Below are 25,895 nucleotides of genomic sequence, written 5' to 3'. Positions count from 1 at the left end.
AGGGTTCCATGACATTTGCTTCGGCGAAAATTGCTCCGCTGTGAATTCCATTCGCTAATGGAATGACCAACTTCAAACCTGGATTTAACATTATACCCTATCCTAAACCTAACCCTATATCTTAGACGAAATAAAGTCCGGAGACATTGTCTCCGGGGCAAATGTCGTTTCACCGAATTTGAGACAAGGAAGAGGGGGACACCAGGATATTGCGATAAAGGGAAATGTGACGTAATATCTTATCTCCATTGACTTGTTTGTGTATATTGTAGATTTACACTATCGATGCCTCCTTTTTTGCACTATTCTTTTTTGTTTAGTGTTTTCTTCCCTTTTATTAATCTATTTTCTCTTCTCAAATTGCAAATAGCAGATTATCATCGAAAAATTAAAGCATATTGTTAAGATTATTACCCCTGTGTGAGCACATTCAATAATAACATGATAAATGCATCAATTAATTCAGTAAAGTACATTCCAATGAGATGAATTCGCGACCAACATGGTCGTCATTTTATATTTTCTCCAAAGAGCATTTTGTCTAACTTATTAATGATGATAAATACGTACCACGATTTCCAATATGCAAGATGTTTATTGTGGCGTGTCTCATGGCATTTTACTTGAGACCACATAATAAAAACCGTTCTCTCACGTTTTATGGCACATTAATTCCTTTGTACTGAATAATCTTGTATAGGTATAGTTTAAAAAAAGTCCAGGGGAATGACTTATTAGACATCTTATACATCATGATAACTACATTACTTTGACATCTACAACGTTATTTTAGGTGAATTTACAGGTATGGAAGTCTAATATTAAAAAATAAAGTATATTCATAATAAAATTTTTAGAAATACCCGCATTTATATGTATGCTTTAAGAATGAAAGTCTAAGCCTCTCTCTGATGCCTCTACTCACCATTATTGTAAGTTTGTTTGGGCACATAACTGATTTCCCACTATTCAAGTGTTCGAACACTTGAGGAATTCCTTCCTACCGCTACCGGATATTTATTTGCTACACCTGGGTGGAGAATGGCAAATACAGATTAACGCCTTGCCACAGGAGGCGAGTACTGCGGTGGGTTGAACTTTGGTTTAGTTTTATTCACGATTAAAAATACATAAACATATACAAAATATAGATTGTATGATCAAACGACTGCAACATAACAACTTGTGTAATACAAAATATAGAACGTAGGGATAACCAGTTTTAAATATGCTATGAATAGCCAAAATGTACCTTCGTTTCTTTATATACGATAATTGGAACCCCAGACGCTATTTTTTCCCCTTTTTTTTATTTCGTCCGTATTTGCATACCCGACGCGAGAGAGCAGTAAGAATGACAGGTAAGACTACGTCTCATGAATATTCATGGAACACGAAACGGTAGGATATATTGTGATTTTTGACCCATAGATCAGCTCGATTAGTGTGGCTCAATCAGTAACCAATCTTTTGAGATTTGGTGGAGAATATTTTTACCTGATTGCTAGGAAAGCATGAATGCTTGTAAGCAAGCAAGCAAAGGACAGACGGCTTAAAGTCCTCTCCGAGAGACCTGGAGTCGAAGGATCTTGCAGTCGAGTTCATGGGCGCAGGATCTAGTCTCGCCTAGAACGATGTTTCAAAGGTTATTTCAATTAAAAAATGAGACAAGACTCTGAAAAAAATACAAGTCCTAGAGTTTTTGAAAAAAAAGTCAACCCGGTCCTTGGAATTCAAAGTCCGCAGACCGATGTATTGGTTTATTAAACCTCAATGCGATATGCAACTAAATTTCAAGTTATTTTAGCTCGTCTCGAAACGTTTTCGATACTGCCGAAGTTTCTCCATCAGCTCCTCGTCGTCTTCCGGTCGTCGACCGAGCTCGTATGCCCTCGCCATCGCCTTTACTATTTCCTTTTTGATCTCGACTTTGATTTCTTCTTCCGTTTTCTCCTCCTCCACCTCCACCTCCGCAGGACCTTCCTTGACTGGCTTCAGTAGCTCTTTGGCTGGGAGAGTGCGCAAGGTTTCCATCAGGTCTCCGACTTGTTCGAGTGAGTTTTCGATCACCCGGGAAGGAATCGTAGATGCCGTCGATGTCGAACGAGCTGGAAACATGTCTCCTTTCGACGTGGGTGATGAGTTCGATTTTCTCCTTTAATGCTGCTATCAATTGCGTTGACTGTTGTAGCATCGTTTGGAGATCGCGTTCCGCTACAGATACCTGTTGCCTACAGAAATGATCAAAATAACTATCCTTATTGAAAATACAGAATTATGCTCATTCTTTGGGAATATAAATTCGTTATATTCAGGTGAATATCCATTTAGTCAAGAGGCTTGACATATACTGATGATATAGGAAAATGCGAAATATCATTGACATTAATTACAGGGGAAAAGGCTTGAAAATACTGACCTGAATCATACAAATACATGTATCATGGCACAAGTCAATAAAAGATCACGTATTGAGAGATTGAAAATCATTTAGACATTTCAAGTTAATTCTTTCAGCGGTATTCTGATGGTCTATTGAGCATCAGTGCAGGGAAGATATATACCACCGGATGGAAGAATGATAAGGGAAAGTTTAATTCTAGGGCAACTTACCTTAGGTCAACCCACTCGTTCCGGAAGGTTAGAAGATCGGTTCGTCCAAGAACAAGAAGGGCTCGTTTTCCTCCGACTTCCGAATTCTGCTGGAGACTATTCTCCCGACTCTTCACAAAACGATCTCTCAGTGCTTTCATCATTTTCTGAAAAACAAAATTAATTATCAAAGGTTATGCTAGAGTCACATTAGCGAAACCGACTGCAAACCAATTTGTAATAACGTAATAGCTTCGCTCGGACTGGAGTTGATTTTGCCAATGTGACTATGGCTTAAACGTAGCAATAGCAGTGGTAAGAGCTAGTGAAAGTGGTGACAACATCATAATAATGATGTGATCATGGATGGGGGTATTACCGACAACGACAAATACATAAGACAACACTAACAACAAAGATAATGAAAAGAATCATAAATAATAATCATGATGATGATGATGATGATGATTGTGAAGATAATTATAATAATCTAATGACGATGATAACGACGAATACAATTTTCCAAGAAAAATGATAGCAGCAAATGACAACAATAAGGAGAACGGCCTAGTATCAGGGTATGGTCTGTCGAATTTTATACTTTGGAATAATGTGTATAGTCTTTTTAGGAAAAACCATGAAATTCAATATTTGAATTGATTTTTCTCATTACAAAATTGATTATATTCTCAGTATTTTAATTATTCAATATATGTTATTTACACTAATTACATTATCTTCAATCTGGAGTAACTCTTTCAAATGATCTTCTATCCTCCGTGATGTTCTCTAAAAAAATATAAGTTGATATATTAATAGATGAGGACTCTTTGCGCTTTACAAATATCAATCACCCTTATTCCCAGCATACATCAGACATATTTCCTACATATTAGACTGAATTAAAACAATACATGAAATTACAAAATTAATGAAAACAGATTACATTTGACTGCTACATAACTTATTCACGAAATATCAAAACATTATTTAGAAACTACAAGGGTCTAAAGAAGGTATTTAAATGTGGAAAATGACGGTATGATATGAGTTCACATCCCCATGAGAGTTATTTTTGTGTTATCATTATTGAAAATGGGCTGAATAAACATTGTTCAAAGTGCACGTGTGTATGAACAAAATAATATCGAATATTGAATTGTATTCCGTAACAATTATATACAGGCCATATCATAAGAACCGGGCATGGTGGCTCAGCGGTAGAGCGTCCGCCTCATGAACGGGAGGTCGTGGGTTCGATCCTCGGCCGAGTCATACCAAAGACTTATAAAAATGGGACCTTCTGCCTTCTTGCTAGGCGGTCAGCATTTAGATTGGAGAAGGGTAATAATAATATGTTATGTTATGCAGGGCCCGCTGGTAGAGCAGTTTCCTAACTGAAGTGGCTACCCTGGGTAAATAAAACGTTATTATTATTATTATATCATATTGCTCTCCCTATCGTAAGACAAACATGTTTTAGCCTACCTGAGAGTAGATATACTCCTGCACAGCTGACTTTAAGGCCTGGAAAATGTGAAAATGTAAAAATAAATATAAAATAATACAAAAATACGAGTTCATTGACTGCTTGGTTTTCGTATCTATACATAAGGAGATTGGATCGAAGCACATCAATCAAGTTGTCTGCAAACAGTAGCAAAAATATATAGATTCACTGGTTGAAACCTTTTCCTTTCTAAATGAATGTTTGCTATTAATCATAGCCTCGACCATAGAGAGATGGATTGAAGTACGTCAGTGAGGTCACTTGATAGTCGATAGGTCAGAAAAACGTCATTTAGAAGGATGTAGTGTACCATTTATAGAAATGGATTAATAACAAAATAATTGAGACAAGGGAAATTGACGAATTAAATCTCTATTTTGTAGGTTAGTTTCAGATCATGCAGATGAAGTGAGATGTGGTCATTAATAATAAGGCTTATCCGAGATTGTTTTTGTTGTGCCAGGGAATAAGTAAGCTGTTTTACCAGGTTCCACGGAGAGGACCATAAGCCTTCGGTCCTATGGTTGCTTGATTACAAGTACTCGTACCTTCTAAGCAATCATTGTCCTGTCAAGCACATAATTAAACTGGGTCAAGGAATCAATAACCCCTTGAAAATAGGATTCATGTTTTCTAAAGGTACCATAACATATTTTTCACATAATAAAATACGATTTTAATAATTACAAGTTATCCCAATTAACATGATTAATAATGCAAATCTTCTTGCTTGGGTTGACAAAAGTCTTCTTTTCTTACTTATGAAGGAAAATTCAAAGGTTAAAGAAGTTTTAATGAAAAAAACAACAAAATAATTCAAGTAAATAAATACATTTGTAAATAAAATTTGACAGCATAATTCTAAATCATGGCAAAGATAATGAAAAGGTTAAGAGGAAGCCTGCTGATTAGCATGAAGTCTGATCATCAAATTTCTCAGTTGTGCCATTTTGGCGCAAGCCTCTTTTTGAACCCCCGACAGAAAAGTCCCGTGTTCGCTCAAGCATGAACAAAATTTATTTTTTAAATGGCATTTCAAAGACAAGATTTCAAGATTTTGTTATAGACTTTTCAAAACTGTCCCATTTTTTATACGCACTGTAGTATAATGTTATTTCTTATCATTATGATTGCTCTATACAAAACCACGCCTCTGTCATAATCTACCGATTAAAAGAAAACAAAATACACCCACACACACACCCCATATCATGTGTGTACCTCGTTGATTATTACCCCCCCCCCCCCATTAAAACAAATCACGTACGTGTTTTTAAAACGAATGCACATACCTGTTTCTTTTGAGACTTCGTCTTTTCTTTATTTTTTTTACCGCGAGCTGGACAGCAACAGGCTTGGATTGTTCTCCAGACTTTGTCGACAGAGGGCAGTATGTTAAATGGAGGTGGCAACGTGATGTCATCGGAGATAAAACTCATCCAAAGTTGAGTGCGAAAGAACATCCACTCACGATCAGCATTTTTCTAAGAAATACATTATTAAAAAAAAAGAAATGTTGTTTTCTAAAATGATCAAATATGACTATTTTTGGAAATAAGCTTGGTAAGGAAAAGAATTACACATACCATCATTGAATGTTATAAAATTATTTGAAATCGAAATATGGTATGGTGGATATTATATTGCTTAAATAAATTTCATTTTAGTGCATGATATAGACCAGTTATCTACAACACATTGCCCATGTATTGCAGATTAATCGAAATAATTGATCTTCATTGCGACAGAAGGTATTCAAAAAATATAGAAATATCAAAATGCCTAAGAAAAAAGCGTGTGAATGTTACTGATTAAGTTTGGCTCTCTCTTAATAGGTCACCGGCGTACAGAGGAGGGGGGGGGGGGGACCATGCCCACCCCCAAATAAAATTGAATTAATATCAAGGAATAAAGGAGAAAAGGAAATTGAAATAATGAAACATTATATCATTTTTTTCTGAATATTACTTCAAAATCTGTCTAAAAATTATATTCTTGCATTTATAATGTCAAGACTTTTGCTCGCTCGAATCTTTGAAGAACTTTTACTCCGTCCGCCATATCTGGCTTCTCTAAATTTGTAGCTCAATTCGCCACTGTATAAGATCGACTATATCACTTTTCTTTTATTTATAGTGATGCAGCATGCTTGAATATTGATAATTAGTGCATAGTTTTCATGGTGAGTTACGAGGCGATCGAGAATCTGGAGTCCTTTAATCTCTCTTTCTCTTCTTCTCAGTCTTGTATAAATAAATACCTTGTCTTTAAATTTGATTCTTGTGAAATATTTTTCACCTATGTAAAACTTTCTACCCCCACACCGAAAGTCATTGTGACCTTTGAAAAAATGATGTAAAATGGCTCAACTTGCCCCATCTATGGGGTAAGTTGTGTCACCTTCTTTGGTAAGTTGAGCCACAAAACTATGTACAAAATGTATGCATGTCAATTTTTTTTATTTAAAGTCTTTTCAGTTGCTAATTCTCTATAAATACTATAGCTATATATAAATACTAATGTTATAACATCCTCTAAAAGTAAAAGAACTGTCATGTGAATTTGCTCCTTTGCCTTCCCCTATAAGAACGTTTATAGAGGGTTGTGTTTTTAGAAGCATCATTCATCATGTTCATTGCAAACCTGTTACCTAAATATCTTGTCTACGTCAGGCAAACTTCACAAGAAGTACGACACAAACCGCCTTAATGGAAATATATGAAATTGAAATAACTATTTGGGGGATTAATCCGTCTTGCACTATTCATTGACAAATATTGACAGCACGATTTCCTGGCATGACGTCCACATACCTCCACTTTGGAATACCGTGACGTCATTACTGCGATGAGGAGATTGAGGAGGACAATGACCGCGATGAAGGTGTACGCCATCAGAATGAAGGCGGGAAGGAAGAGGGTGTAGGAATCGCCAGGTCGCAAGCTGGTGCCCGCATCAGGGTTCTTGAATATGTTGTAGAGAACCCAGTAGAGGTTCAATAAGGACTGTGGTATACTGTTAACAATGTAATATATTAAGTTATCACCAGACAAACAGAATATACAGGTATAAAGTGTAGTTCTTATCCTTACAAGGTTGTGTGCACCTGTGAAAGAGGATTTGATCAATTTAAGTCGCTGTCTGGTATGGGAAATCCAATGCTGCGTACTTTGATAAATTCATATTCTTTGTACGATACCCAACCGTCATGGGGATTGAACTCTTCGTGCGTTGACCCGTAAATTTTGACATTCATTATCAATTCAATTCATTTATTCAGCCATTAAAATTATGAACAAAACAAGATAATGGATTCACAAAGTAGCAATAAAAACGACAGAGCAAACAGTACATAGATGATAAGTTTCAACTTACTCAATTGTTGGCATTGCATTAATAAACCGAAACAAAATAATAAACTTACATTTGAAAAGCCAAAGCACAAAACGAGTACATGTTTTATGTAGTGTATAGCATGAATAAATGATGTGGACGATACGAAAAGGAACTGTCAAAGCAGGACCTCGTCTGACAAAGAGTTGCGATTGATCAGATCAGATCAACCACAACTATGGAAAGCAAGCAATGTCAACATCTAAACTGCATATTTGTTAAAATTATTTAATAGATATGATTTATGTTCATACATTCATTGTTTTCTTGAAGAGTCAATGTATTTCTGTTTAGATAGGATGACATGCAAATTTCCTGTAGAAAAAAATACATTGATGGATTTCCATATACATGTAGTTTGGATTGATTTGACTAATCGTAACTCTTTGTAAGACAGGGCACTAGAAGGTATTTCAGAAAGTTTGAAGACTTTATACCAGGCGACTAGAACATGTCAATAGTGGGTAGGTCCACGAAGTCTGCTGCATAGGGATATATCTTTTGGTTAAGAAAGGGTTACAAGTCGTGCATAAAGCCATTCCTAATTTACAAACAGCTTTATGAAACACCCATTTGTTTTAGACATGTCCAACATGGAAGGGTTCGAACCTATACTTACCTATGAAATGGTGTTTTGGGGCAATCGCTCGGCAGGCTTCCTTCTACAGCGCATTCAGCGCGTGCAGTATGCAGACGATACCTGGAAGCCTGTGTCATCCCAACTCCAAAGGCTACATTGACACAGACGAAGAAGACTCCGACGCGCAGGACATCGGCGCCCATGCCGATCACCGACTTGGCGACGACGAAGATACCGACATGGTTGACGCTGAGAACGTAAAATGTTCGCACCACGCAGACGAGAGCGACAACGCTGTAGAGAGTATGCGAAACTACCCGCGGTTCGTTCCACGATGCGAAGAGCCAAGTAGGTGTGACGTCGCTTAAATCAATGTTGGACTCTGCGTCGACGTTTCTCATGTTCGAATTGTTCACTGTTGATGGTGCCATGACGGGTTGAGCCTCTTGGAATGGGTTCACGTACCTTTGCATAATTCGCTGGTCATACATGTCCTGGCGGAAGATAACCGATAAGCAAAAATAAGATAAATGTATCAATAATGTCAATGGCACCTTTTTGCTTGCCAGAGTCTTTGTTAGATTTGCCAGTTTTTTTATGGCAAAAGTTTTATACAACTGGCCTGGACAACAGGCCCCTGGTGAAAGCTTTGATAGCTGTGGAGCCTAATTCGTTGGTGTAACTGTTGAATTTATAATTAGAGCATATATTTCCCAGAGAGGTACGAGCGATGGGCACGTGTCCCTCCAGGCATCTTGCACACAAAAACTCTCTCAAACCCACCTGACCAATCACCACGCTTGAAGTAATCCCCATATATGAGTGATTCTTTATCTGTTTTATATTATACGTTATGATAGAAAGCAATTTGTGTTATTTGGCTCCCCGAAAGCAGCTGACATCCTAGACGGCCAAGTAGAGTGTCCAGGCAATCGAGGAGTTAAAAAAGCCCCGTATGTATAGTAGGTACAAGCCTGGAACTATCGCCCTGAGAGAAATCCGTAAATATACCCAAAAGATCGCAGAGCGTCTGATCCGAAGCTCCCGAATTTGAACATTTCGATTGGGGGTACTTATCTATTTGATACAAATTTGATAATGTAATATTTATTTTCTCTTTCAAATCACTTACGATGAGTCTTCCAATCCAGGCCACATAGAGTGTTGTGTAGCTGATCTTTACCATTAAACTGTCCAGAATCGAGAGAGGGTAGGAGCAGAATTTTTCCGGACCTTGTTTGTAGATGAATTTCACGTGTTTGCCAGATATTCCTGAATATGAATGAAAAGAAAGCGACGCGGTATATACATGTAGTCCAGCATCATCTTTGAATGTTTTGAATAAAAAGGATTGGAGAACAGGCAACAATCATAGGCGGCGGAAGGGGGGGGACGTACCCCCTAAATGTTAGGTGGGGGCATAGGCGGCGGAAGCGGGGGGGACGTGTCCCCCCCCCCTAAATTTTAGGTGGGGGGACGGTCCCCCCCCCTAAATTTATATTTGATAACCTTTTTTTTTTTTTTTGCCATTTTTTTTCCTGCGTCCCCTCCTAAATTCACGTGGATCCCCCTGAAACGTGTGTTGTCCTCCCCTAAAATTCTGGTTGATGACCTTTTTTTTTTTTTTTTTTTTTTTGCTTGTCAAAAATTTTTGGTTAGCAACTCCTAAAATTTAGTTTGGGGGGCGCTCGTCAATTTTGTAACCTATGTCCATCCCAAAATTTTAGGTAGACACCCCCTAAATTTTAGGCTTTCGCCGCCAATGGGTGGGGCGACCGTCCCCCCCCCCCCGACTAAATTTTTTGTTGATAACCTTTTTTTTTTGCTTGTCAAAAATTTTTGGCGATCCGCCCCTAAAATTTAGGTTGATAACACATTTTTTGGTCAATTTTTTTCCCTGTGTCCATCCGAAAACTTCAGGTGGCCCCCCCTAATTTTTTTGGCTTCCGCCGCCAATGGTAACAATCCCTGGCCCGCAGATATGTGGTGGGAAATGGACCCTTAAGAGGAGAAAAGAAAAAGAATGGAATGTATAACATTATTTGCTAAATATTATGTCAAAATCTATCACGAAATTCTTCTTTGTTTATCAAAAAGGTCAAAGCTGACTTGCAGCTTTTAGATTTTTTTTCTCTATTCACCACTTCTGGCCCACTAAAAGTTTACAAGTATATAAGGCACCAAAAGAAAATTCCTGTCGTGTCTTCCAGCAGGAAGAAACCAGTCCTGCTCAGCGTGTTTTCATTACATTAATATTAAAACCACGAAGAAGGCGGAATGCATTAGTGTTCACGCATGCGCAGAATATAAATTCGATTTGATTTGCAATGTTCTCCGAGCTACTATCTCCTAGGTACCATGGTAAATCGTAAGCTCTCAATTATCTCGAGAAATAAAACGATGTTATGATGGAATGTGTTAGTCATGAAGCACCAGAGCTATCACACATGAAATCAGTGTTAAATCCAAGCCCATGTTCATGTAGAGCTTGAGCGAAGTTGAGTATATAGTAACTGCGCTATATAAATGGACATACATGTATTATTATTATTCGAGATATACAAACCTATACAGAAGATGAAGATCGTGATCTCGAGAAACAATGTTATGATTGGATGTGTTGAATAGTCATAGAGCACCAGAGCTATCACACATGACATCAGTGTTAAATCCGAGCCCATGTTCATGTAGAGCTTGATGTTCCTAGTGGTTGGTAAAGAAACAGAAGAACTCTGCTGAACATGATTGGACGACCACAAATAAAGGATTTCGTACCAGAAAAAAAAAATTGACAAGCAAAAAAAAAAAAAAATCTCTTCAACTTCTCGTCAGGGAGGAAGGGGGGGACAGTCTGCCCCTCTCCCCTGCCCCCCCCCCCCCGTAGGTACGCTAGTGGACAACGGGACACTGGAATATAACATATATTATTAGATGAAATACGTGCTGGAAAAAAAGAGGTCTTGGAGAACACACTCCTTGAGGTTACGAGGTCAATTTGGTCAACATGTTTTTTCTCTGCATACATTTTCTGTTTAGTGATTAAAGTTCACCAATGATCCGCATCGGAAAAACAAACTGGTTCAAAGTTTTTCACAACTAGAACTCCACAATTCATAACAAATAGGGCCTATCATGTTCGCCCGAACAAACTTTTTAAAATGTCCAATAATCTTTGCTCCGAAGAACCCCAAGATATAAAAAATAAAGACATCACATAGATTCAAGGCATAACTGCTAACTTTATCAGACGTACTCTCATTATTTAAGAAAAATCTGACTCACGGTATTTTCAAAAACCTTTGTAACATTTCAGTAGGGTAAAGTAGAAAGGCGAAAGATAGAAATGGGTAGCAGACGATCGTGAGTAAGGCGATGATAGAAGAAATGGTGAAGTTCTTTCCTTTCATTTCGTCATAGTAGCTGTCGCGAAGGACGCTCTGCGTGAAAGGGTGTATGACGAACTGCGAAATAAAGAAAAGAGTTAAAAAAAAACATGTTATCACTTTTTTTCGAGTAACCTAGAGATGACTTATACGCAGTGGCGGATCCAGGGGGCACATTCGACCCGTGCCACCCCCGCCCCCCCCGCCCCCCTTTGAGAGCCATGTTGTATTTGTAGTGGAAAATGTGGGACAAACGCATGCAAGTGAAGACTTTTTTTACCCCTTGAGATTTGCATGCACCTCTTTGGAAAATCCTGGACCGCCCCTACTTATGGATGATACTAACCATGCCAACAATGCTAACCCTATCTAAATAGTACTTTAAAAGCCAAAATGATAAATTATCGTTATCATCGTTTGTCAAAACTTGCAGCAATTAATACCGAGTAATATAAAAAAAAATTATAGAGGTGAATGCACACGGGCATCTTTTTTTAATTTGAATACAGTATATTTATTTGACTTAAATCATGAATGCCACAGATTTAAAAGGTATTATTTAACTTTGTGAGCAGCCGATTTAAAAAAATATCAAACCAAGATGAAAAATGTGTACAAGTACATGTATTGGAACTAAAAAAAAACCCTGAAAACAACCATTATTGAGAATGAAAAGCTAAAAATACAAGGCAAAACCCAATTTTGTAATTAGGCGTCTTAAAGACGCGTAAATGGAACACAAAAGTGTATGGGATGAAATTAAGATGGTGTTTCCGGTCATTTTATATTTCACTTTTTGAAGCACTAAATAATATTTTCCGGGTGAGATTTTTTCTGGGATACATTTTTGTAACATATCACACACACCGGTGACAAGTGTGACCTTCTAGCTCAGATTTTTTTTAAAGTCAAATCAATGTTAGCCAATCACTTTAACACTTGGAGAGTGTTTAATTACTCACCGGTTTCTGGTAGGCCTTCATGGCTGCTCTGACCTTGGCAACGGGATGCTTGCTCTCACTTCGTGTAAACTTTAAGATAGATCTTACCTGAACAAAAAAATTGTGTCAATACATTATCTATTTATCTATCTATCTATACCTATATATCTATCTATCTCTATCTATCTATCTATCTATTTATGTACCTATCTTTTTATCTATCTCTCTTTCTATCTATCTAAATGATATCATGAGTAAGTGGGTGATATTCTCCAATGTACTGTTTGTTTTATAGGGATATTTGTGCTGATTTTCGTTATAAGGAGTAAGTGGAAAAACACTACAAATTAAATGAAAACCCTGTTATGAACGCATGACTATCATCATTATCATAGGCCGCGAAACGAGTTTAGAAGTCGGAGATGAGCATGCATAAAATTTAATAACAATTTGATGGTGATTTTTATGTGTTTTTCTTTTCTATGTACTTAATCATTCAGTATAATAATAACGGGCATCTTCTTCAACGTCGTCATCATCATCGTCATCATCATTTTTATCACCTCGTTTATCATTTTATGATAATTAATAACATCTTCATCCACATAATTATACCTCGCTCGAATAATTCGCCTGGCCCACAAAATCAGCAGCGAATTGCTCCACGCGGTCCACTATCTTCAGCACTTGCTCGCTCGCATCCTCCCATCGATCGGCGAGCTCGCGTAGTCGTCGACCTAGCCCGAAGGCGACGTCGAGTGGGTCGCTGAACGCCTGCACCAGGTAAGCTTCGGTTGCTATAGCTCGGTAGGTCATGAGAACAATGGCAGTGCCTGTGAGGTCTGGTTGTATATGCTTTATCCTAGGCTCCTTTAAAACAGCCCCGGCGTCGAGTAAAATCTAATTGAAAATCAAAACAATATATATATATTACCTTACTTTAAGAAATACCTAATATAGGATTACTGTAGTTTTGTTTGATATTAAAAGTGCATTTATCCTAGTCGCAAAATTCATCAATTTATTATGACTGTCCAGAACCTATCTTTTTATGGTTTTCTTTTTAATAATAATGATGATAGTGATGATGGTGTTAATAATAATAGTAATGATAATAATGAAAATAATAATGGTAATAATAACAACAATAATATATAACAATAATAACGTACAAATAAAGAAAATAAGTTAGAAGTAGATGAAGAGTTAGGCATTGAGTTCATGATATGTAAAACAAATAATAACTTTCGAGAAAGTTCCAACTCGTTATCGTTATCAATATGTCACCGACATGGAATGTATCCTTTCCGAAGGTGCATTTTTCCACTGTTTGGATTTAAAGATCCAAAGTTGCACATATAAACATTATTATGTGCTTGTATGTCATAAAGGTGCAAATTGTGCCGGGTGTGGCATTGATTTGCACCTTCAAAAAGTTCAGAGTTAAACCTAATTTTCTTAAAACATGTAAAATGCAGAAATTTATTAAAGGATTTCTTTCTTTTTTTTTTGGGGGGGGGTAAACTTTCTTAAAATGAAATTAAACTAGGTAAAAACAGCATTTCATCTTCAATGATTATATATGACTAAGTTCCGAAATGACTGAAAATCTATCATTTTGCACTATGGGAATTCTCTGAAGTCCCATTTATATATGATATAATTTTCTTTATGACTATTCCCACCTTTACAACTGAGAAATTATTCTTGTGTGCTGCAGCCATAAGAGGGGTGGTAAACTTGTGGTAATCATCATTTTCACAATGACATTCGATGATGGCATTCCGCTGGTTCTAGAAAATGGTTAAAACAATGGAAGGGGTGATTTATTTCTTTACGTGCTTTTTGACAAAATTACTTATTCTTTTTCTTCTTCATCTTCTTCTAATTCTCCCTCACCTCCTCCTTCTGCTCCTTCTCCACCTTCTCCTTCCTTTCTTTCTTTTTTCTTTCTTTCTTTTTTGTTTGTTTCTTTCTTTATTTATTTCTCCTTCTTCTTCTTCTTTTCTTCTTCTTCTTCTTTTCTTCTTCTTCTTCTTTTCTTCCTCTTCTTCATCATCTTCTTCTCCTTCTTCCTCTTCTTCTGGTACGATGATAATACTCACCATGCCCAACGTTTCGGCGTATGCACAGATGTAACGTACTATGTCAACCATACAGAAATCGGCTGCCCTGAGTAAAGCATCACCAAGCGGGATTTCGTGGTCGATAAACGTCGCTACCATTTCTTGATTGGATTAAAGAAATAAAACAGAATATTTATCGATTTAATGTATAAAAGCGTTTAAAGTATGACATACACATGGAACAGGTGCTATTGCTACCATGGTTAAGAGCTGAAGTTCCCCATTTATGATAATATTAAAAGCTGATATACGATAAGATCATTCATTACTCAGAAAAAAACAATGTGCCACCACCCCTCCCCTTCCCCAATCAGAATACTCAGCGCGAGTTCCTTATCTTAATGCATTTTAAATGTATTTTTTTATACTCCATCTCTGGCTCAATCGATATGCTTAGACCTATCCCTATGAGGTTAACTACATGGAGCTGGGGCTATGTACTTTTTGCCAATCGAGCCGTTGCACATACGCTAACCAGTGGCGTACCATGGGTCACGGCACTGGGGGGCACCAGCAAAACTTTGAGTCACTTAGTGAGCGCGAAGCGCGCTGTTGCCAGGTATACTGACCTAATAGAAACTTTTTAAGGATAGTGCCATTAAACGAATATGTATGTAACTAATCAAATAATTCGTGCGCGAAGCGCGAGCTGAAAATTTTAATATTCAGTCCTAAAAAGGGAAATTATCATCACTACCTGTCTCGCTAAACAAACAATGCGAGCGCGAAGCGCGAGCTGAAATTTTTGTATATATTGTCCCCCAAACAGGGATATTTTAAGGATAATTTTTCCAAGAAATTCATGAAGAGTATGCATATCTCACCATAGCCATATTATTCGAGTGCCAAATGCTTGCTGATTTTGTTAGAATTACATCTAAACACATGAAGCACTCTTTGTAGTCATTGTAATCATGATCATCATACGCATCTCACTAATCAAATATTGCGAGCGCGAAGTGCGAGCTGCAAATTTTGGAAATTCAGACCTGAAGAGGGGCATTTTAAGGTTTGTTTGTCAAGATTTCGTGAAGACCATACGATGATGCGAGCACGTAGCGCGAGCTGAATTTTTTTTAAGTTTCAGATCAGAAAAAGGGACATTTTAAGGACTGGTTTTAGGAATTCATAAATAGCAGACTTATCTCACCACTCCACTATAATGCGAACGTAGGCACGGACAGGAAATGTTTTAGATTAAGACCTTAAAAGGGGTAATCACTAAAGAAGTCATGAAAAAGAATCATATGTCACTACATTTAACAATAACAACTCGAAGGAAATAAATTATATTTGGTGCATATTGACTTGAAAACGGGAGGTTTTAGTATAATGGGATTATATATCTCGCTAAACAGACAATGCGAGCACCAAGAACAATGAAGACATAGGCCCTGAGCAAATTATGCTTCACAACGTTATGAATAAAAAATTGTCTTATATAATATAACATAATTACAATATAATAGAACATTATAATGAACAATAATTTCTCCTTTCCCACTATGTTTATCTTCCTTTCTCTCTCCTTTTCTCCTTTCTTCGGTTTTTTTTTGGCAGCCGATGGGGGGGGGCACGTGCACCCCCCTCCCGTAGTTACGCCACTGACGCTAACTTTTCGCTCTTCTGACATCAGAGTGGCAGGCAAAGTTGTTTCTTTGTTATTATGGTAATTTGTGCTCATACATTATAATATTTTCTGATTCTTTATTCAAATTAGGTGATAAAAATTATCTTATATTTTGCGTGAATACAGCTCCCATGCATCCATGACATTTAACTTTATTTGAAGAGAAAAAACGACGAATTCGGGCCTACTATATCCTAAATTTGGATAGAACCACTTATTGCATTAAGGACTATATATCTCCACTGGCACAATTTTTTTAACTTTTAATTTCAAATAATATTTTACTTCAAGCGAATTTTCTTGTTCCAATAAGAAACCATATCATAATAACTGACAATACCTATAGTATCACGTACACCACTTATATTTCGATTTCTATACAAATACACCCTTGGCTTTAGACCTAATGACCCAAAAGGTGACGGAATAATGATTGCAGAACGAACAAAAAAGAGAATTCTTTGCAAATATTCAAGGGTGCATTGAAAAAGCCATATTCATGTCGGAAATTTTCTTGGGAAAACAACCGTTATGAATAGATCTTCACAAAAGCGGATTATTGAATCACTAGATACACAGAAGTTCCTTTCAAAATTAGAGAAGGAATTGGCATTACGGAAATATTTCAAAGATCCATGCTTTCATACAAATGTCAAAATATGGTGTTTGGTGTGTAAAATTAGATAAATGTCAGAACTTATTCATATTAATCCTATGACCAAAATTACGCTTGCTCAATGGCTTTGGTCACCCTGGCGAAATCTAATCCAGGGAGGGGCGGGGTGTCAAGAATTGCATGAAGATATGTGAGTGAAATCAAGCTGGATTGAGGAGAGAAACAGACCTTCTAACACACGATGTAAAAGGGGCATAAACTTCAGAAACTACAAATGCATGACTTGTGATTTTCCAAATTTCAATCGGTCTAGATAAAATGCGAAATGGATTTTCCGTGTTCATGTGTTCGGGGGATGGATTGTCACAGGCGAATATTACCTATAGTAATATTCGACTAAAACCACATCTAGTGATCAGAACCCTTTAACATTTTTTGTTTTTACATTTCATTGCAGAAATCGATTCATTTTTATTTCTGTATTTAGCACACCCCCCCCCCCCATTACTGGTAAACACTTACGGCATTCTTGATTTATTTTGACTCATGTGTGCTGTTAAATCATCGATAACAAGTCACCAGTATGCCTTCTTTTTCAACCCCTTGATCTTTCAAGGCAAACAATCTTCGTATGGATTAGAGTTCCAGTCTCCTTAATTTCTTGTTATTTTTGCTTGTCAGGTTAATTTATTTCAAATATTGCTCTTTTCAGAAGTGATATATTTCATTCATTCATTCCTTCATTTATCTATTTTTATCAGTTTTATATATATTTATTTCGAATCTTTATATACAAATATACAATTTTCAGTGTTTAGTAATTTGTGAAGGGCTGAATTTATCGCCATTGAAAAAAAAATGCCAAACAAATTGGAGCGGTTCTTTTCCTTACCCCCCCCCCCCCCTCCCCATATCCTCATCATGTCTACTAGCACATGCTCGTTTCAGATTCTTTAATATGGGAGTGTAAAAAGCGTTTTCGGAATTCAAATATTCTTTATTTTACCTTCGCCAATTTCCTCCAAAAATCCACCAACATGATTCTCAAGCTTTTTAGTTTCTGATAAAGCTTATTTTCATATTGTGTAATGAATTATATTTTCAAGGCAGTGTGTACTTACGAGTTATACCAATCTTGATAGCGTGTGCATAGACGGACCGACCGTTCTTGTCTCTGTAGTTCCAGTCCGATCCATAATCATCTGGTCTAGAGAGGAGCCTCCTTACGAGCAAGAGATCCATCGACTCGATGGCCTCAAATAGCTTCTGCCGATAAAATTTCTTGAAGGTCATATTTTGCCAGTTGTTTGCTTTTCCCCGCTTTACCGCTTTTTACTCCAAGACTTATTTAGAGGCCTCTTCCTCGGGAAAAATGAAGAAATATGACAGCCCTCTACCAATTAATTTGTGATCATGTTCATAATTGTTTCCAGTTCTTTATCAAGCTGTATCAAGCTCCCTTTGAGATTTATTCATTCACTTGACAAATTGAAGCGGCGTAAAACAGTGCAATATTTTCTGTTGTTATTAAACCCCTTCATGAGCAAAGAATGGCGCACATAACTGGAAATGATAGACATTGCATTAAGTTATCATCGATGAAGATTTGCACAATTCTCTAATGAACAATAACAAAATGGTTGAATAACAAGAAAACATATCCGTCGATAAAAGAGGGTTCATTTATGACCCATGATCCAACGTCGAATTTAATTCTACCTCAGAGCTGGAATAAAACGTTCCGCCCAACATTGATTGCAGGTATCCTTCATAGTCGTACACATCTAAACACGTCAGCCGCACAAACCACATGTCATTTCTCAGTCCATCCATATAAATATAAGAATTATCTCTTTATATGGCATCCACGAATCTGACAAAGTTTTGTTAAGTTTTTCACACGAAGCTTTACAACTGACCGTTATATTAAATGGGTCTGCTATACAAAGGCATAAACCCAGCTCCGCCTAATAATCACTATCGAGCAATGTTTATCATGCCGCTGGAAGTACCAGCAGCAACCAGCAGCAACCACAAAGCGAGAAAAGAGTTCAACAAAATTCATTTGAAATGGGGAAATAGAAGCAGAAAATGCAATTATTTGTTCTGTATTGCATGGCTGGATCTGAAAAGCTTCAGGCCTTGGCTATTCAATATTGTATTAGTCATGTGTGCCGATATAATAATTATCGTATATATTGCCTAATATAATTCTGTGTGCAGTGAATGATTAATTCACGTATGTTCACGGACTACCATGGGAAGGTTCTCAAGAATGAACATCTTAATAGAAATGGAGAAAAAAATCATTGTGAATCAATAGGATTTTCTCATATACCTGTGGCCCATTGCAGAAAGAATTGCAATCAATTGCAACTCTGAAAATCATGCGCAACTTGATTTTTAACCAATCAACAGCACGTGGACTTGCGATTGATTTTTTGGCTTGCGTTTAAATGCAACTCTATCTGCAACGAATTATGCAAACAAAGGTGCACAATTATAGAGAAACTCTGAATCAATCTACTCAAATTTTAATGAAATAGGTAGGCCTATAAGTCAGAGCGGCACCAGATCGAATTTATGTATAATTTTGTGTTCTTGATTATTGACGAAATGAATTGCATTAAAAACTTTATTTTCATTTTACAACAATTTACTGTATTTATATACAGTGCGTATCAAAAAAGTTTACACTTTGAAAAAGCCCTGGGAATTAAACAATATACAACATGTGGGTAATTTTTTCACATATAATCTTGGGTTTTGGTCTCATCAATCCAATGAAAGTAAAAGTTTTGTCAAAATGTTACACTTGAGTGAGCACTGTCCATTTCTGTAAAGCTCGCAGAAATCTGTTTGCGCAGAAATGCTCGTTTTCATGCTGTGTCAAAGGGAAAGGGCGAAATCAAACTTGCAATACGAAAGATTTATCATACATTTCCTTTACACTTTTAGTCAGTTGGAATAAAACAGAAAAATTCAAGCATTTTGTGACAATTTTGCCACCCAAATTGGAATTTCAACACTTAACAAGCACAACCTTTACCCTATTTGTGCCAGCTGGATCTGAGGACATAACTGAATCTGAACAAAATTTTATATAAGACATCTCCAGCATTTTTTCACTAAGTTTTTATCATTGAAAGTTGGTTTACATTTCATCCTTCATTTAATACTTGTTTCTCCACACTTTTCCCAAGCTTAGCAATGATAAACAAAATGAAAATCAAGCTTAAGCCATTCCATGCAAATCACAGCTCAGTGTAAAGCAAATATCGTCACGATTGCCTCGGTGTGTGGGGGAGTGGTGTGGGGCGAAATGCACTCTTCGAAGTGTTTTGGGCAAGTAAACAAGTCAAACAATCTAGAAGATATCTTCAGATCAATTTATTAGATAAATTCCATGTGTTCTTCATGATTAAGGTCTACTTTTATTCGCATGACTATTTCAAATTTCTGCGCAAATCATTTTTCACTAACTTTTCAAAAGTAAGTGGTGCTCACTCAAGCGGAAATATTTTTCGACAGTTATATCGTCATTTGCTTAAATGGACCTGTACCATTGTTAAAATGTGGAACAATCTTCAGGATATTACAAATGTATAATTGTACAGGATTTTTTCAAAGTGTAAACTTTTTTTTTTTTGATAAGCACTGTATATATTAATTTGTCCCTCTTATACTTATGGCTGGGTAACTTTTTCTCTGATGCTGTTCATACATAATGATATAATAGTTAACCTTATCTAATGAAATATTAACACCTTTGTTTCATTATTGTTCTCACGTACCAAGTGGTATAATGTTTACTAAAGATTAAAAACATAACATAATATTGGCTAAGTGTTAGAATATCTATGAAAAACCCTCTCGCCACAAATTTTTATTCGAACGAATAGAATGTTTATTTATTTATTTATTTATTTATTTATATTGAGAAGTAATCGTCTGATCTTGTTAATATATATCAATATGCTATGTACCCCTCTAAATGTATCTTTTAAAATTGAAATAGATTGTTTGGAGTAAACATAGAAACAAAAATGAGTTAAAATGACGAAATATATAGTACTGGACTGAGTGCATTTCGTCGGTCTAACTCATAGCTTACTATATTCCAGTCAGAATAGTCAAATGTGACGCCAAACATTTAAAACATGATAAAACAATGATCACACTCAGCATAATACTTTCATCAGTTAATTTGATGGCCACATGAAGTAGGGGGGGTACTTAGATTTGGTTTAAACGGGGGTGTGCGGCTGAAGGTTCAAAATCCATACCCATATTTACGGGTCATTTTGTGGCTAAAAATGTATACTCATTATAACTAGGGATTTATTAAAATTTGACAAGCAAAAAAAAAAGGAGAAGGTTATCACCCAAGGAGAACATGAACCCCCCCCCCCCCAGAAAATTTGGGCCATGGACCCATGAAGGCCAGTATCTTAAAATTGGGGGCATGTTTAGGGATTTTCCAACATAAAACCATACTCTATATATGTTTAGAGATTTCTTCCAAAAAGCGACCAATTCCAGTCGCACATCCCCGTATGCCTTACTTTCGTGAGTACCCCCCCCCCCCGGAGGGGGACTTGAGCCAGAAGATGATCTATTATGCAGCGGCTGATCTCGCTTTCTTCAATAAGGAAGTGGGGGTGGGGTAACCATAACTATTAAAGGGACCAAAGCCTGATCGAAGTTTTAAGTACATCTAAATTACACCTAAATAAATAAAAAAAAATGCAAGAGCAAAGCGCGTGCTCATAATGTTGGATATTCCATGTATTCAGACCAGTCCTGAAAGCACTAGCGTACCTATGGGGGGGGGGGGCGAGTCACAACCCAAGGGACGTATCCCTGCCTCCTGACGAGCCAGAAACCCATCCTTTGAAGTTGAAGACCATTTTTTCTGGTGCGAAATGTCCTCTATATCCTCTTGAGGACCTTTTTTTTTTGCTTGTTAAATTTTTGGGCGGACGATTTTGCCCCCCCCCCCACCCCCCAGTGGAAAATCCTAGGTACGTTACTGGCTGAAAGTTTAAGTTTCTGATAATGATAGTGATACGAGCGTGAAGAGTGAGCTTATATATTTATATATTTTTTTTTGGGGGGGGTATACAGGCCTACTTGAAAATTTGGCGTTCTAATGATCCTTTTTTAGTGATGAACATGATACGTGTCTCACTAAATAATTAACTGAATGCAAATAAAGGAGAAAATAGCTAAAATACAAGGTCTGCTGACGGGAAAGGGTGACGATTCATATTGTTTCTGGGAATGATAAACATTATACATATAGCCAGTCAATCAAATAATAACAGTGCGAAGCAATCGCTAACTGGAAATTTGTGATATCGTTGATTCAGCACTCATTTTCTTAACATGATGCCTGTCGATCTCGCTGAAAAAAATAAAAATGGAAACTTGAAAAAAAAATTCAAGCCCCATGTTGTCGTCTTGAGCAGTGTATATTGACCTAAAACTTTATTTTTACATTTCCTCTCCTAGTTTTATTCAACTATTCTCATCCTCTTATCTTTTTCATTAAAGGATGAAAGGAAAGAAAGAATAGAAAGCAGAGCCCAAGCAGAGTAATAAAATGGGAGATCTGAGTCAGATAATTAATGAATGTTAATTCACCCCTATATAGCCCCGTACATTTATCTGCCTTACAAACTCTGCGCTGCAAAGATACCATAGTTGAAATGATAAGTAAAATAATTCGTCTCCTTTCTTCATGTTTTTTTTAATTCGCTTCCGGATTTCGAGGTTAGTTTACATTTTTGGACTTGCAGTGTTATTCACCGGATATAAGTGGAAAAAACATGGCAGCACAACCTCTCGTCATAAGAATAAAAACACAACATGGAGAGGACGTTGATTGGACAGTGCAGCTTGGTCAATTGTCATTTCATGAAGTCTTGGTAAGGCCTAGAAGTAGAAGTAATAATAGAACAATGGTGTTTTGATCGGAGAAACTCTTCACTCGCTCTCACTTAGTCCGACACATTCATTTTATTGTCTTGTTTTGTACCTTGCATTGGTTTTGATCATGTTGAGAAGTGAGCCAGTGGCGGTATTAAAATGTCACAAAATTTACAAAAGATAGGATAAAACAAGCAAAAAATAGGACTTCCCTCAATTAGCAGTGAAAGTAGACATTCCACACAGACTCTATGACTACGTACCCAATCATGACAATGAGCATCCAGTCACACAACATGCGAGGTTAGTAATACTAACCTCGCACAACGCATGTGGTTTCATAGTGGACTTTGACGTTTTCATTCATCACACGAATGTGAGGGAATAAAAAACGCCAAACGTTTCAGTATTTCTCCACTAATGATTTCTTTTTTAATGGTTTAAGTTTTTTTTAAAAATGAATTGGAAATTATTTATAAAACTGTTTTTATCGCTTACCTCCAAGTCTCAACCAGGATACTCCGTTCGATCCGTCCTTAATACTGCGGTGGAAAGTACGCAAACAACAATCGAAAAGCAATTTTTCGTATCGAACATTCTCAATTCAAGTCGTCAGCGCGTAATAGGAAATTGTACCAAAAATCAACAGGTTGCATCTCATGTATATACTTATTGGTAAAGTACGCCATCTTTTGACAAGATGATGATGAAAGTGGATTGAACGAGCAAGAAAATAATGCTGATCGCCTAGAATGCAGCTAGCTTGCAACACCGTAAACAAAAGTACGGTAGGCACTTAAGAACCAAGTTTGAAAGGACACTCGTAAAATTATGTCACTCTCGCGATGAATATTCATTAGATCGTGGTCGTGCGTGTTCAATACAAACTCTCTGCATGCATGCACTCGGTGTGTATTGAACACGCACGACCACGATCTAATGAATATTCATCGGCGAGAGTGACATAATTTTACGAGTATCCTTTCAAACTTGGTTCTTAAGTGCCTACCGGCTTGGTGAATAATATCGCGCGCCCTCTTTAGGCAAAAGTTGATATCAACGCTGATCAAGAGGCATCTACGTGAAGATCACGAAAAATGCTCTTATTTTATTAAAAAAACAGCAAAGAGAATTCAACAAACGATCCATATGGTTCGGTAAGTGTTATAGAAAAAGTATAATTCATAGCTATGATGTAAAGTCATAGTTATTTTAGTAAAAATGGTGTGAAAGATTCGCGTGCACCAGGTGCATATGAATCCTTCACACACGAGACGATTTGAAACCATGAGTGGACAATGAGTAGACAGGAATAATCATCGTTTCTGGGGATTTATTCAACAATTTCTGACATTTTACTTTATTTTTTTAATCCCCATTCATTGACGGTAGTGTGTTAGTGCAAGCCTGCATGTGTAATCTGGTTGGCAATTCGGAGGATGGGTTTTGTCCAGATTATAATTTCATTTAGATTCTAAATGACATATCTTGAACGAAGTCCCGCTATTTTCGTTAGACTCTAATCTTTCTTGTGCCTACCCAAAATACTACACTACAGGGAAAAAGAAACTTGGCATGATTTTGCGGGATGCGCATTTTCCCGTTAGGCACTTTTTGATCAAAACACGATGCAATCTCGAAGCAATCACGATGCAATCCCGTTATTTTTAGGCCACTTCAAAATGGATAACGGGATTTTCAACCCGCAAGATCGATATTTCAACACGCTATCAACCCGATAGAAAATCCTTAATTCCCGATAGACAGCGGGCCACTGCTAGCGCGCGCATCAAACGCGTCCCCCGATAGAAATCCATGTGCGCAGCTCTTGACCGAGTGACCCAGTTATAGTTACGTCTTTGGCTTAAAGGACGAGTAGATTCTCTTTCCAATGTTTATTTACGGTGCTAGCTCCATGATTTATTTTCCAGTGTTTGTTACCAATGACTTCTTCCGTTTAAAGGACGATTAGATAATCCTTTTTTATCTTTCATTTTTATCTTTTCTGTAATTTTATAAAACTTTAATCAGGTACGTATTTCATTCAAACAACGAGTATTTTCATCATTTTCTGTTCATTACGTGTTTTTTTTTAATTTCATCATGTCTTTTATAAAAGATTCGCTTTCCATCATTTACTGTTCATTGTTGTTGTTTTTAATCAGTAATAATTCGTTCATTTAAAGGACGAGTAGATTTGCTAACCATCATTTTGTGTTCATCAATTCTGTTTTTTTTTTATTTCATCATCACGCTTTCCGCCATTTCCTGTTCATAAATTCTGTATTTCTTATTTTATCAGTTAGTCGTTCATTTAAAGAACGAGTAGATTTGCTTACCATCATTTTTCTGTTCATTCTTTTTTCCCATTTAATCGGTTACGACTTTCATTCAAGGACGAGTATAATTCAGTTTTGAGTTTTATTATGGAGTTATGAAATAGAGATTGTAACAGAATTAATCGTAGTTATAGAAATTTGAATAAAAACACAACCTTGAGATACGAAATCCATATTAAGAATGGAACGGAGATGACTATATTTGCTAACCATCATTTTTTTGTTCATCAATTCTTTGTTGTTATTTTCATCACTTATGACTTTTAATCAAAGAAGATTTACTTTCCATAATTCCATTATTTTCTGTTCATTAATTTTTTTTAATTATTTTATCAGTTACGTCTGCATACGTCGTTCATCTAAAGGACAAGTGAGATTCGTCTCCCATAATTTTCTGTTCGTCAGTTATGTGTATTTTTTTTAATTTCATCACTTACGTCTTTTATTCGAGGAAGATTTGCTTTCCATCATTTTCTGTTCAATGTTTTTTTTAATCCGTAATACGTCGTTCATTTAAAGGACGAGAAGATTTGCTAACCATCATTTTCTGTTCATCAATTCTGTTTTTTTTTATTTCATCACTTACGTCTTTTGTTAAAAGATCCGCTTTCCGCCATTTTCTGTTCATAAATTCTGTATTTCTTATTTTATCAGTTACGTCGTTCATTTAAAGAGCGAGCAGATTTGCTTGCCATCATTTTTCTGTTCATGCTTTTTTTTCATTTAATCGGTTACGACGTTCATTCAAAGGACGAGTATTATTCAGTTTTGAGTTTTTATCTATGGAGTTATGAATTAGAGATTTAGAATCAAGTTATTGTAACGGAATTAATCATATAGTTATAGAATAACTT

General features: G+C 36.6%; 1 protein-coding gene and 1 pseudogene across 1 annotated transcript in view; one reads left to right on the top strand and one right to left on the bottom strand.

Moving 5' to 3' along the window:
* Positions 1–1,212: 1,212 nt before the first annotated feature.
* LOC121415875 lies at positions 1,213–18,783 on the bottom strand (annotated as a pseudogene).
* Positions 18,784–22,515: 3,732 nt separating this feature from the next.
* LOC121415874 (dual specificity mitogen-activated protein kinase kinase 5-like) overlaps positions 22,516–25,895 on the top strand; it is a 55,080-nt gene continuing 51,700 nt past the window's right edge. Inside the window, exon 1 of the mRNA XM_041609249.1 lies at positions 22,516–22,701. Coding sequence (XP_041465183.1) covers positions 22,603–22,701 — 99 coding nt within the window. The 5' untranslated portion in view covers positions 22,516–22,602. The remainder of the gene's footprint in view (positions 22,702–25,895) is intronic.

Source organism: Lytechinus variegatus, chromosome 5 (assembly GCF_018143015.1).
Source record: "Lytechinus variegatus isolate NC3 chromosome 5, Lvar_3.0, whole genome shotgun sequence".
Classification (NCBI taxonomy): Eukaryota; Metazoa; Echinodermata; class Echinoidea; order Temnopleuroida; family Toxopneustidae; genus Lytechinus; species Lytechinus variegatus.
This window is presented reverse-complemented; position numbering and strand designations above follow the sequence as displayed.